The 14,685-nt window shown below is 39.6% G+C and overlaps 1 protein-coding gene across 3 annotated transcripts in view; it reads right to left on the bottom strand.

The window, feature by feature from the left end:
- Window positions 1–3,967: 3,967 nt before the first annotated feature.
- Window positions 3,968–14,685, bottom strand: part of NUP205 (nucleoporin 205) — a 119,211-nt gene continuing 108,493 nt past the window's right edge. For 2 of the 3 annotated variants that reach the window (XM_042925644.1, XM_042925635.1), the window contains 8 exons: window positions 14,379–14,455; window positions 12,222–12,350; window positions 11,876–12,002; window positions 9,240–9,406; window positions 7,607–7,730; window positions 6,991–7,119; window positions 6,371–6,444; window positions 3,968–4,313 (listed from right to left, as the gene is read on the bottom strand). In XM_042925644.1, the coding sequence (XP_042781578.1) occupies window positions 4,161–4,313; window positions 6,371–6,444; window positions 6,991–7,119; window positions 7,607–7,730; window positions 9,240–9,406; window positions 11,876–12,002; window positions 12,222–12,350; window positions 14,379–14,455 (980 nt within the window). In that variant the 3' untranslated portion in view covers window positions 3,968–4,160. Of the gene's footprint in view, window positions 4,314–5,098; window positions 5,182–6,370; window positions 6,445–6,990; window positions 7,120–7,606; window positions 7,731–9,239; window positions 9,407–11,875; window positions 12,003–12,221; window positions 12,351–14,378; window positions 14,456–14,685 lie in introns of all 3 variants that reach the window. The other variant, XR_006198951.1, reaches the window with a different exon arrangement.

The following is a 14,685-nucleotide window of genomic DNA, read 5'->3' as shown; positions in this document are numbered from 1 at the left end:
ACAAGGATGTTTATAAAAGCGAGATTTATTCATAATTGCCAAAACTTGGAAAACAACCAAGATGCCCTTCAGGAAGTGAGTGGATTAAAAAACTGTGGTACATCCAGACAATGTAATACAATTCAGTGCTTAAAAAATAAAAAGTTATTAAACCATGAAAAGATTTGGAGGAAGTTTAAATGCATGGTACTAAGTGAAAGAAGCTATTCTGAAAAGCCTACATACTCTGTGATTCCAAGTATATTAAATTCTGAAAAAAGACAAACCTATGGGAACAATAAAAAGATAACTGGTCGGGGCGCCTGGGTGGCTCAATCGTTTAAGTCTCTGACTTTGGCTCAGGTCATGATCTTGCGGTTTGTAAGTTCAAGCCCCGGAGTCTGGAGACCGTTTCAGATTCTGTGTCTCCCTCTCTCTCTCTCTGCCCCTCCCCATCTCAAAAATAAACATTAAAAAAATTTAAAAAAATAATTGGTTACAAAGGTTATGAGGGTGGTGGGTAGGAGGGAATGGAGAAATGAACAGGCAGTGCAGATCAAGATTTTCCTCTGTACGTTACAGTGATGGATACACACCCAGAGTGAACTGGAAGGTAAAAACCATGGGCTCTGAGTGATTACGATGCATCAATGTAGGATCATCCCTGGTCAAAACGTATATTCTGGTGAGTGAGGCTGATAGGGTGGGGGAGGCTGTGCATGTGTGGGGGCAGCGGGTATATGGGAAGTCTCTGATTCTTTCTCTGTTTTATTGGAAACTTAAAACTGCTGTAAAAAAATAAGTCATTAGAAAAAAACAAAAGTATGACAATTGGAACTGTGCTTAATGGTATGAAAAAACAGAAACTCTCACCCCATGGGTAGGAGTAAATTGGAGCAACCACTAAGAAAAATACAGCAACGTCTAGTGAAATTTAGAACTCTTAACCTCTGTCTCAAGATTTCCACTCGTAATTATGTGATCCAGAGAGGCCTTCTCACATAGCACATGTCTCATCCAAGGAGACATGTATGATAATCACTGCAGCACAGCTCGTAATAGCAAACACAAACACAAATAATAGCGGGAATTTAAATGTACACCAGTCCACCAACAACAGACGGCATAAATTTGGGTATCTGTAAAATCGATAACTACCATTCAAGATTTTTAATAAATGAGTATGAGCAATTATTAAAAACACAATGCTGAACCAAAAAAAAGCAAACTACAAATTGATCCATTAGTAGGACAACCCACATATCAAGATTAACAACCTATAAAACAAGGGATGGGTTAAATAAGTGATGGGGATTAAGGACTGCACTTGTGATGAGCATCGGGTGATGTATGAATTCCTGAATCACTATGTTGTACACCTGAAACTAATACAACATTCCGTTAACAGGAATTAAAATAATTAAAAAAAAAAGTAACCCTGTAAAACAATACTTGTTAATGTCTATGGATACACACATATGTAGTAGAAGCATAAAACATGAATGGCAAATTCAACAATAACTTCATGACAATGGTTACCTCTGGAAGGGATGTAGGGGAATTGGGAACAGGAAGTTCACAGGAGCCCCAACTGTATCTACCATAGTATATTTCTTTAAAAGAAAAAAAAAAAAAACATTCTTGGCGTGCCTGGGTGGCTCAGTCATTTAAGCATCTGACTTCAGCTCAGGTCATGATCTCGTGGTCTGTGAATTCAAGCCCCACATTGGGCTCTGTGCTGACCACTCAGAGCCTGGAGCCTGCTTCAGATTCTGTGTCTCCCTCTCTATCTGCCCCTTCCCTGCTCATACTTTCTTTCTCAAAAATCAACATTAAAAAATCTTTAATAAAAAAAATAAAAATAAATTCTTGAGCAAATAGGGTTAATTTTAAGATTTGATGAAGTATGTAACATGAGGATAGAGTGGGTGTCTGCATGTTTATAATATTGATATTATTTGTATGATCAAAACCATACACAATTTTTTAAACCTGAGTTAATGATAAAAGCAGTGGCAGAGGGGCACCTGGGCGGCTCAGTTGGCTTAAGTGTCCAACTTCGGCTTAGGTCATGATCTCACAGTTTGTGAGTTCAAGCCCCTCATGGGGCTCTCTGCTGTTAGCACAGAACCTGCTTTGGATCCTCTGTCCCTGTCTCTCTCTGCCCCTCCCCTCCTCTCTCTCTCTCAAAAATAAGCATTTTTAAGGGCACCTGGGTGGCTCAGTCGGTTAAGCGTCTGACTTTGGCTCCGATCATGATCTGCAGTTTGTGAGTTCGAGCCCCACATGGGGCTCTGTGCTGACAGCTCAGAGCCTGGAGCCTGCTTTGGATTCTGTGTCTCCCTCTCTCTCTGCCCCTCCCCAACTCGTGCCCTATCTCTCAAAAATAAATAAACGTTAAAAGTAAGCATTTTTTGGGGCGCCTGGGTGGCTCAGTCGGTTGAGCGTCCGACTTCGGCTCAGGTCATGATCTCACGGTCCGTGAGTTCAAGCCCCGCGTCGGGCTCTGTGCTGACAGCTCAGAGCCTGGAGCCTGTTTCAGATTCTGTGTCTCCCTCTCTCTCTGACCCTCCCCCATTCATGCTCTGTCTCTCTCTGTCTCAGAAATAAATAAATGTTAAAAAAAAAAAAATTTTTTTAAATAAGCATTTTTTAAAAAGCAACGGCTGATAGTTTTTGGAAACATAAATTCAGTCTCAAAGTATCAACCCACAGATTATTCATTACAAGGGAAGAAAGATAACCTTTACAATGCCGGTGTGTCAAACACTACCTTAATTAAGTGCGCAAACTTAAAATAATGGGACAAACTGATAGGAACCTCCTGATATATGAAGGCATAGTGTCACCCACAGAATTGTAGTATTCTTGCCAAAAATGTTTAAGCTAAACTTAATTTAAAAACAAAAACAAAAGTAACTTTGGGACCCTTTTCAAAACAGCTAACAAGTGTCACATTAATCACCATCTCCCCCCAAAAAGGAGGGGAAACATTTCAGAATCAAGGAAACTAAAGAGATAACTAAATGTAATGTGTGATTCTTGATTTAATTCTGGATAAAAAAAATTAAAGTTCTAGAAGTACATTTTGGGGGCAATTGAAATTTGAATATTGCCTTAATATTTGAAAATTTTATTGTATTTTATTAGCAAATGTCTTAAGTGCAATAATGGTATTATGATTTGGAAGGAAATATCCTTGTTATTCGTTGCTGAAATATTACGGATAAAGTGTCACTATGTCTACAATATACTTGCAAATAGTTAAGGAGAAAAACATAAGTAAACATTTAAAAAATTTTAATATGCTAAAAAGCCACAGAAATTATAAAAAAAAATTATATTTTTAAAAAAGAAACACTATAGAACTAAGTATTAATTTTCTGCTACTCATGAGTCAAGACACTTTTCCCTTTCTCTCCTTTATTTTAGGCTGAACTAATTTATGGCTAGAAAGGGAAAAATGGACTTTGAGATGATGTAGTCACTTGAACATAAGCACAATTGGGCAAGAAGTAGAGTGATGATGGTCTAAATTCTTTTGCCCTAATCGTAGGCATCACATTAATTATATGAGAAATTATAAGTAGGTGATTAATTTGAGAAATTTCACAATCAAATAATTTGGACAAATCCAAATTATTATACTGCCACTAACATGCAGGAAAAAAAATAATTTTAGCAAAGAGATAACTTCCTTTCTTGGGACATTTCTATTAGATCTTCACAGTAGTGAGTACACTATTCTATCAAACAGCATAACTATAGTTTGTGGTCCACTCTACCCCATGGAGTGACCTTGATTATCACAGAAATGCAATGCAAATAACAAAGAGATAAAAAACTGCAATTTCCAGACTATGCCTTTAAGAGAACATTCAGAATTATACCCCTAGGGGAAAACTACCACTGTGGAAAGGGGATTCCCAATAACGTTGATCATTTTCTAGGTAAAATTTCAAAAATGACTAGCCATATGTTTTGTGTCTTTTTTTAAAAAGTATTTATTTTTTACTAGTGAGGTTGGAACCAGGCAAAGAAATTTACAGAAAAGATGTCCATATATAAAGAAAGAAATAGCAAAATATTTTTTGGTCATAATTTAGAAACAAACTAGTCCATAAAAAGGGGACAGTTTTCCCCAATTCTTCTCTTCCCTAGAAGAGTATAAGCACGGGCTCTTAGTTCCTTGATATCCTCAGCAGGCCTCGGATACGTCTGACAAGAGCTTGTATGAAACTATAGCGAGATCGAACTTTCGAGTATAATCCTTCAATGTCCAGAAGTTTCTTTTGTAGTGATTCTCCAAAAGCGTTGATGGCGTCAGCCTGAAGCTAGAGTTAACACAGATGACATTTTGTTATTAAAACTATAGTCTCAAATATTTTTTGTTTCATGTCTTCCAATTTAAACTATCTTTGAAATTTTGTAATGTGGTCCTTTCTCATGTAGCAAATTAACTAAACATTCCTTCTATGCTACAATTTATTGGTATGATATTGTTTTTCCCTCTTTCCTGTCTTCTATAAATGTTTAAAATTTTAAATAACAACAACAAATGATGCTGTTGTTGACATATGGACATACTGAAGTAAAATATTTCCTGACCAGTGACATAAGTTGTCAGGAGTGGATGCCTCTGGGGAAAGAAACAGGATAAACTGGAAAGAAGCTTTTACTTTTTACTTGGTTTTGCAATTAAAAAAAAAGAAATAAAAAACCATTTCCATGCTTTCACTTTCAAACAATATAAACAGAAGAACCTGGTATACACTTTAGAATTCATGTATTTTAGAATGCACATTTGAGGGGCGTCTGGGTGGCTCAGTCGGTTAAGCATCCGACTTCGGCTCAGGTCACGATCTTGCGGTATGCGAGTTAGAGCCCCGCGTCAGGCTCTGTGCTGACCGCTCAGAGCCTGGAGCCTATTTCAGATTCTGTGTCTCCCTCTCTCTCTGACCCTCCCCCGTTCATGCTCTGTCTCTCTCTGTCTCAAAAATAAATAAACGTTAAAAAAAAAAAAAAAAAATCTGGAATGCACATTTGATTTCGAATGGATCTTTTTGGCATAATAGTGAAATGTTAATATTAAGTGCAAAATTAGATAAAATCTACCTGCCTTCAGTTTTGCAGTAAAATCAAAACAGAGTGAGAAGGTTATTTATTAATCCTGCATTTCTTCTCACTTTATAACAGCACAGTCTAATGAAACAGAAATAGTGATTAATTCAACACATATTTATCAAACATCTTCTGGTAGATCTATACTTTGCCTAATTGTGCCCATGACCTAACTGAACATTAAAGCTTACCTAAACAAGTCAGCCAAAACATGGATTGCTATTATGAAGTCACTCTGGGGCAGATGTAGTCAGGGCTGGGATGAGAGCATGCTCTTTATGATGTCTGGTTAAGCATGGTCTGGAGGATGCTCTTTCCTGGAAAAAGCCTAACCTTCAGCTTTAAGAAAGGTAGTGGCCAAGAGGGATTAGGGAAGAGTAGAGAGGCTTTATCCAATCACGGCTAGGGGGGCGCCTGGGTGGCTCAGTCGGTTAAGTGTCCAACTTCAGCAGGTCATGATCTTACAGTCTGTGAGTTCGAGCCCCGCGTCGGGCTCTGTGCTGACAGCTCAGAGCCTGGAGCCTGCTTCAGATTCTGTGTCTCCCTCTGTCTCTGTCCCTCCCCAGCTCACGCTCTGTCTCTCTTTCTCTCAAAAATAAATAAACATTAAAAAAAAAAGTTAAAAAAAAATCATGGCTAAGGACATTCAGATGCCTAGGAACAGATCCAGCTATAATTCATGTACCCTGCTAACTACTCTGTTCCCAAGACTTTCCTATTAGTTTCATATTAAGTTTTCATTTTAATTATTTTTGGAATTCTCTTCATTCATTCCAACATTACTGGCCAAGAGGTTACTAAGTACATACTACTGTATAATAATACTATGGTCTCCTAAGTGGAATTTGTAATGACTACTCCCCATCTCTCCATTTAAATTATTTTCTGGAAAATTAAGTGCTGAGTGACACTTTGTGCCTAAAGTCGACAAAGTTAATCTAAAGAAACTGGCAGTTTCCAGATCACATGCTCAGTAATTTACTGAACTCGATGTTACACCTTCCAGGCACTACTCCCCTAGGAGCCCCACATATGAAACCTCATTTAATCCTGACAAAACTGTTTGAGGCTGAATTATCATTTCCGTTTCTTCACTGAGGAAATGGAGGCTCAAAATCAGGTTGTTCAAAGTCCCAGAGCTGTTGGGTGGCCAGGCACGAATTAAAATCAGGTCTTTGTACATAGCCCTGAAAATCATAAACTTATTAACACACTAGGCTCTTCCTTTGTCCTTCCAGAAAAGAACAAGGGTATGAGACTAGAACCTTACCTGGTCTATGTCATGTTGGCTCACTGCAGTCAGACCACTTCTGAAATCCAGGTTGGTTTCTGAAGCGAAGGAATCTAGAGATAAAAGACACAGTCAAAACAGCTTTACCAGGATGCGTCTACTACACCCTGGAAGAATCTGAAGACAATGAACCACAGTGCCACAGAAAACATGGGTCAAGGCTGAGAAATCTATTTCAACTTTCAGTAACTAGAAGCCCCTGGAAAGCATTTCACTTGTCTAGGTCAGAGTCTGCAAGCTTTCCTTCCGTTTCTTTCCCACTAAGGGATCTAATACAAGCTCACTGGTCAAACAGGCTCACTTAATAGAGATCATGGCCCAGGCTGACCCACATCCATTCTTCTAGAAAATTATTTGTGAGCAGGGGACTCTGGAGCTGGCCAGCCCTTAACTGCAAGAAGCTGAAGAGCAGTGTCTTAAGATGTTCATATTGTCCACACAATTTCCCATGAATAGAAGTAAAACAAGAAATAGTCATGTCTAATAACTAAGTAGCTCTCCATTGCCCAATCCACTCTTAGTAACCTGGAAACAAAAAATAAAAATGTAACTAGGTTTTCAAAGCACTGAGATCTATAGATTTTCAGAATGAAGTTTACCTTGTAGTCTTCTGCTTTTAAATAAGGTTCTGGAGGCAAACAGGGAATCCTGAGAATCGGTGGGCGTGCAATGTAACAAGTAGTACTCCAGATGGCGCCAAAGAATAAATAGGCAGGTCTCTATGATAACTACAGAAGAGAGCTCGGACTAAAGGAAAACAATCTCATCAAACCAGCTGCTGAGGAGGGGAAAAAAGGAGATAGGACCACTTAGTGACATACGCACTGCCTCAGTCTAACCGACAGGGGCAAGGGTCTGTTTCCCTAGAAAGCAGCAAGACGTGTTGAGAGGAATGAGGTGGGGCCTGGGGGAGGGGGGAGGGGGGAGGGGGGGGCACGTGTGCTGTGCCAGCACAGTCTCCAGTGTCCTTGCTTCCTATCCAGACACAGAGTGACTGTACACATTATCAGGATTACTAGCTACTCTAAAAGGTAAGGAAAATTTTTAATTTGGAAATATATCGGGCATTTACTGGAAAAAAATCAACAATAATTATGTCCTTTTCCATATGGCTTTGATGCCCAAAAAATGTGAGAATCAGTAAACAGTCTCTACATTTAAAGAATCTTTTAAAGGTCACCATTCCAGTTCCCACTGTGACTTCATTAAGGATACAAGAACACAGGGAAAGTAGTTTGGCTCGATTGTTGATCAACTTCACCAAACGCCGTCTTGCTAGGACATATTTCTGGGCAGTGGAGATTTTCTCAACACCAACAGGCATCACAGACTGACACAACTGAGAACCAGAAACAAACACAGTATTAGTGATGATGTGAACTGTAACCAAAACTTCATGGAATTCTATACAGAGGGTCACTTGCGATAAGCACTGTGAAAAACGTTTGAAGAAGTTTAAATGTCCTTGCAGACAAGAGCTATTATCTAAGCTAGTTAGGAAGCTAGTAACTTTATAGAAAAACAGAGAGCCAAACCAATTAAATTCACAAATGAAGATTCACGTGCTGCTTTCTGGAAAAGGTCTCATCCCTGAAATAGACATTTCCAATCTGCTGATGGGCCGACCAACCCTTAACTTCCCATCAAGGTAAAACGAGATGAAACAGTAGGTTTTTCAAGCAGTAGGTTTAACACTGCCATGGAGAAGTTCTCTGACAGCTGTCATGTATCTTCTGAAGAAAACGTACAGTGGATTTCTACAGCCGATACAAAAATATGCTCATCGGCCAGAAACTCCCTTCATCACACCTCTATTTGGCATAAGCACAGAGATGCGATTTACAACCCAGACGCTGGGTTTGGCAGACGGGCTGGGAGGGCACCACACGCTTCACTGGGAGGCTGCGGGCCCCCTGCGAGGACCGGCACGGCCCATGAGCTGCAATGGGAGGAGGAGGGGCTGTCGGCTGTAAGCCTCCCGATTCCAGGGCTCGCCTGAACCCCACCAATAACTCCCGCCTCGGTACGTGCTAGCTGGGTGGCTTCGGGTAAGTTATTCAAACTTCCAGTGCCTCCATTTCCTCATCTGAGAAAAAAGGCTCATGTGTTGAGCCAGAACTTGTAGCTCAGGGCCTGGCACATGGAAAACACTCAGTGTTCTTAAAAAGAGTGGCAAGAAGGGGCAGGCTTGACTACTCTGAAGAGTGACATCGAGTTTTCAGGGGAGTTGGTGCAAACCAGGAATGGCAAATCGGTTCAACATCGAGGCTGCCAAAGGACACCAAGAAGCTCCAGCACTGGGCAAGAGATACCGTGTAGTCCGGCTACTGAGGGAGCAAGCCCGGCAACTCAGCATCTTTAGCTGCAATAAACGTCAGCGAGTGATTCTGGCTCATTGAGAGCAGGCAGTCAAGTCTGATCTGCCATCCCGTTTGTCTGAAAAATTCACTCAATAGATACTGAAGATGCTGAAGGCACAGAGGCACCTTAAGGGGTCACTTCTACTGAATAAGCATCTGCAATGGACACCCAAGTTTCTCAGCACAGATTTTAGAGTATAAATTACCAAAACCCTCCTTCAAAGGCCAGCGGCCGTTCTACCGGAGGGCGGGTGGTGTTCTTAAACAAGTGCAGCTTCACTGTATTTCAGTGACGTGCTACTCTGCTTCTGAGGCGTGGTGCTAAGGTGAGGGGCTCTTCTTAAAGCCACACAGAGGAACCACTTCAAGCCCTTTCGTCTCCCTGCATACATCATCTTTGCTCACAAGTCTGACACCAGTATTCTGGTCCTTGTGAGGAAAAGCAAAGGCTTCTCAGAAATCTGCACAGCTCATGATGAGGTTCATACCTCTTTTATCTCATCAGGTGGAAGTTGCTCTACATTCTGAAGTTTGTTGACACTCCGTCGATGGCTGTCGTAATAGCTGAAGAAATCATTAGCGCTCTGTTTCAGCAGGTAGACAATAATGCCCAAACCGGGCAGGCGCCAATATGGAATCACTGGAGCTTGAGTATCTAATAGAGTTGATAATAAAAAACGATGTTCCACTTATAAGAATTTGATATGAATCTCGAATGACCTGTTGTGATTTTTTTTAAATTATTATTTATTATTGGGGGGGGGGGGGGGAAGGGGCAGAAAGGGACGGAGAGAGAGAATCCCAAGCAGACTCTGTGCTCTCGGTGCAGAACCTGATGCGGGGCTTGATTCCACAAATCATGGGACGAATACTGCAGGGAGATGTGCATTGGCTTCCTTCTCTACTGTCTCCCTTAACTTTGCTTCTAAGTCACATTTCACAGGTCTTCGTGAAGAGTGGAAGCGAGACAACAGTTCCTTGTCAGCGGATGTTGCCACCAACCAGGACATCCTGGACTCACATCAGTTGCCAGGTTTCCCTTTCTGGTCCTCAGTGAAGATGTGACAGTCTCTATGATACAGAGCCTTCTGCTGGTGAAATTAGGTACTCTGGTGCCCAGGAACGACTGTATCATTATCTAGTCTGGCAGGAACACATCCAGAAAGAGAATGGTCCAATGCTGACAGTACTCTGGCACATATCAGGAGTTCTCACACGCAAACCTGCTCAAGTCTAGAAAGTATTAAGGTGTGCAGAAGCTACCAGACTTAGCTTCATGGGGACTGCTCACAAAAGAGCTGACTACAGAAAGCAGATTCTGCAGGAAAGATCACAAGGTCCAGGGAGTAGAAGTGCTATAGGAAAGGGCCCTGGACCACAAGTAATAGTACATATACTAAATGATAGACAATAATGACAACAGCAATAATGAAAATAATAAGAGCTAACATTTAGGCAGTGCTAAGGACCAGACACTGTTCTAAAGCATTTCACAGACATTAACACATTTAATCCTTACACTATAAATTAGGAGCTTGTTATTACTCCCATTTTACAGATGAGGAAACTGAGGCACAGAGAGGGTTAAATAATTTTTCTGAAGTCATATGAATAGTCACTTAGAGAATTGGGATTCAAGTCTAGGCAGTTCATCATCGGTCTATATTCTTAACTGCTAAGGTTAAGCTACTTCTCTACAACTAAATGTTCTTGAACTTACTACATACCTACCCACGCCGTGTCTACAATTGGCAAAGGTATGTATGCTTATTAAATCTTTAAAAAGTCTGAGGAAAAATAAAAACCAATATATAAGCCTTCATAAAGTTCATCATTAAGTATTAAAGATCAAAGAATGATCCAGTATGGGAAAGATGTGCTCAAAGTGAGAAGAAGCTAAATGAAATTTTAATAATTACTAATGACACATTATTAGCATATGATTGTTTTCAGAGAATAAATGACAAAACTACAATTTCATTTAAAAATATTTAAAAAAATTTTTTTAATGTTTACTGTTTTTGAGAGAGAGAGAGCGCGCGCGCACAAGCTAGGGGGGAAAGAGGGCAGGAGGGAGGGGAAGTGGGAGGGAGAGGGAGAGGGAGAGAGATTGAGGCAGAATCCCAAGCAGGCTCCGTGCTATCAGCAGAGAGCCTAATGCAGGGGTCAAACCCACGAACTGTGAGATCATGACCTGAGCCGAAGTTAGACGCTTAACCAACTGAGCCACCCAGGTGTCCATCACTTGAAAATGTTATGATCAGATCAAGTTTGTATGAAAATGTTTGATTCAAGGGAGAAGAAAAGGGCCCCCCTGGTCACTTTATAATAGAGTTACACAAATAGAGTCAGTTCTTGGCACCAGTTACATGAGACAGTGGTTATATATTGTTAAACTAATATATTTCTCATAACATCATTCTATTAAGTATTTTAAGTGATTAAGTAATTTCCAGGGAAAATAAGATCTTGAAGGAGATAAAAATGTGACAAAAAGATTTTCAGAAACCTCACACAAAGAGCTTCCGGAAATCAGCAGCAGTCCATTCCATTACCACCACTGAGATCAGAATGGGTTTTGGCTTCTGAGTGGCCCATGGGATAACCACTTCAATCAACCCTTAGCCCTCCTTTTCCAGATCTTGCCGACTGTGTCATTAGGAAATCATGGGCTATGTCAGCTCACTTAGCATCTACATTTTAATTTGCTATGGTACAGAAACCTGGAGCTGTAATACAGGACCCAATTTAGCCATGCATTCAGCTTAACATGATTTCACATCTAAACTGTTACATTTTCACATTTTTCACCCGACTAGCTTAATCACCAATCCTAGATCCTTTCTTTGGCATCTCAGATACTATTCAAAACCACACTCTCCCCACAAGGCTCTTCTATTTAGAAATTTATCCTCAGAAAATCTTGAATTTCTCTGTCCTCTCCAGCTCTCTAGACTATCCACAAGACTAATGACGCCAACTCCTTACCGCTCCTTAAAGTCATTTACAAATTTTCCCACTAATGACACATAAAGAAAACACTGCATCTCACTGGAGCCAACTAGAGCCTGTCTTAATCACAGCAACTTAATACTCAAATACAGAAGGAAACGACTCGGCTCACCTTGCCGGGGTCCATCTCTATTAATGGTTTCTGACAGGCTCGGGGTGAAGAGGCACATAGCATGCTGAAAGGTGGGGGAGCTCTGTAACAGGAGTGACTGGCAATATTCCATGACATTGGCACAGATCTACAATGGAAGAGTAACAGTGACAAAAATATTAGTTCCCCAAATGCCCAATATCATGGAACTCCAGAGTTGAAGGAAAACAAAGCTAGTGATCAATCTGTAAAATTACAACAAAGCTCTAAATCAATCTGTAAAACCACTCACATCTGTTGTTTTCATCACGCTTCCAAAAAACACACAGATGTTCAAGAACAGATACACAACGCTCACTCCTCTTACCTGCTGCATGGCCAGTTCAAGCTCATCTTTCTTGCTCACTCTATCTCCCTCCACATTATCATCTTGAAATTTAAACTGACGCAGTCTGTCAGAGCCCCCAAAGCGGCTCAGGAGTCCTAAGCACTGGCGCTAAGAAAGAGAAAGATACTTTGTTCAGAGCCAATCCGGTAGGTGTAAAATCAGCTACCCCTCTTTGAGGGATATAAAAAAGAACTCACTGGGGAGTGGAATCACTCTCTAAAGCATCTGATTTCTTACCTCCAACTGAGGCACTGAAGTTAGCACAATAAAATTCACCTTTTTGCAAATGTATCTGCTTGGCAGTCAACTCACTAAAAGAACATCATTTTTTTTTTTTTAGCAGTTAATCCCCATTACATTGTAAACATTAGAGAATATTCTGTATCACACCAAATAATTCCTTGGTAGATACCGATTAAATAAACACAAGTTGATAAATAATGAGAAGCAAAATGAGATGGCAAACAGAAGACAGCTTGTAACAAGCATGTCCGTGATAATGTTGTCTATGAATGCTCAAGTTTAAAGGCTATTTCTCCTATAGCCGCCTCTGGGGACTTTGTAAAGGAGCTGAGAACACACAGGTACCCTTGGCAGATAAAATGAAGATGTCCTCTCCTTGAAATGTTGCTACTTTTCACCCGACAATACCATTTTTCCTAAGGTTCTTAAAGAGAAGGAGAAGATTTTCAAAATTGGTAATACGCCTATCTAGTGATTTCAATCAGAGATGTGGGTTTCCATAGCAGGTACCTGACTTCTTGCTATGTGATCTACAACAAGTTACTTAACTTCCAGAAGCCTCAATGCTCACATTCTTAGGAAAATAGCAATTCCTACCTTACTTGTTGTCAGGATTACCTGAGACAAAGAATTGTATTTATAGTGCTTAGTCTATAGTGCTCTGCACATAATAAATGGACATTAAAAACATGCACTTTGAAAACTGGTATCACACACACCTACATTCATATACAGACATACATAGATATATAATAGCTTATGTAAACTGATGTTAGTTTACATAATAAGACTGGATAAGGCAAAACATATTGAAAAGATTACAATATAAGTTTATTTTACCAAAACAGTTATATCTATTTTTAAGAGATTACCTGCCGTTTGCTACCCTTACAGACAAAACAAATGCACTAAAACATTTCTTTCACCTTATGAAAGACCCATCAAAAATATCTTTTTCTCCCTACCAATGAAAAACATTAGACGACAAAAAAAAAAAAAAAAAAAAAAAAAAGAAAGAAAGAAAGAGAAAAGAGAAGAGAAGAGTCTTTGGGACCATCCTTTCTGGAGTGCTGTTTGATAATGACTCAACATGTACTGTGTGTGCACCCTTGGACCCAGTGATACCAGTTATTGCTATCTAATCTCTAGTTCAAAAATTTGTACCCAAAAATGCTGATAGCGGCAGTTTTCTTTTGGAAACTTGAAAAAACAGTTCATGAAAAGAGGACTGGTTGGTTAAGAAAATTACTATATCAAAAACAATGAAATATAAATTCTAGTATATAAATATAATTACTCTGCAGCCAATCAAAAACGAAGATGTCCGGATCAAAGCAGGCCAGGAGGCTCCCAGAAAGACTGTGGTAAATATCTAGTTGATAAGCTATCTAATATGCTTGAATATATTAAAGGAGATCACACAACTGGAAGAGAGCTTAGAAATAAACACATAAAAACCAAACAAATAAAAAAAAGAAATAATTATTCACTCTACGGAAAACATAATGTTGTGCCCAAAAGTAACCTATCACCCATTCTTATTCAAATACTATATTTACATAATAATAACAGCAGAACACTAAGTACTGATCTAATCAAATTCATAATTATATTGAGTTTCAGCAGTGGGTGGAGGGGTGTTGTGAGAAGTGTCCATACTGTATGGTGGAAGAAAAGGAAAAAAGGGATCTTAAGTTCTCACCCTTCTCAATGGAAAATCAATAGATGATTCCTAAAATTCAAAAATAAGCATATTTATTTAGAGATAATAGATTAAAAACCGTTGAGAGGGTTTGCCCAAATCCAGGAAACAGAATAGGGAGGATGGATAAGAGGGCTGTTGTATTTTGTTGTCTTACAGTACTACTCTTTAAAGAAGTAAGAGTCAGTTACCTGGAATCTTCCAATATGTCCCTGTAGCTCCATTAGAGATCCTTCATTTGCATCAATATCAAGTTCACTTAATATACCTGATAAAATTTGGAATGCTTTTAAATACAGTTTTATGGTCAACAAAATAAAAACATTTAAAAACTAGGAAGAACAATTCTAGCATTTTATATTCTTTATGTACAAGAAAAGACACAGACTTGCCACAAAGGAGTTCTGGGAAATACAACTTCACAAAGACTATAAGCACACCAGTACATGTTCGCTCAAACGCAATCTAAATCTAGACTGAATTTGTGATTTCATAAGG

The sequence above is a fragment of the Panthera leo genome, chromosome A2 (assembly GCF_018350215.1).
Source record: "Panthera leo isolate Ple1 chromosome A2, P.leo_Ple1_pat1.1, whole genome shotgun sequence".
Taxonomy (NCBI): domain Eukaryota; kingdom Metazoa; phylum Chordata; class Mammalia; order Carnivora; family Felidae; genus Panthera; species Panthera leo.
This window is presented reverse-complemented; position numbering and strand designations above follow the sequence as displayed.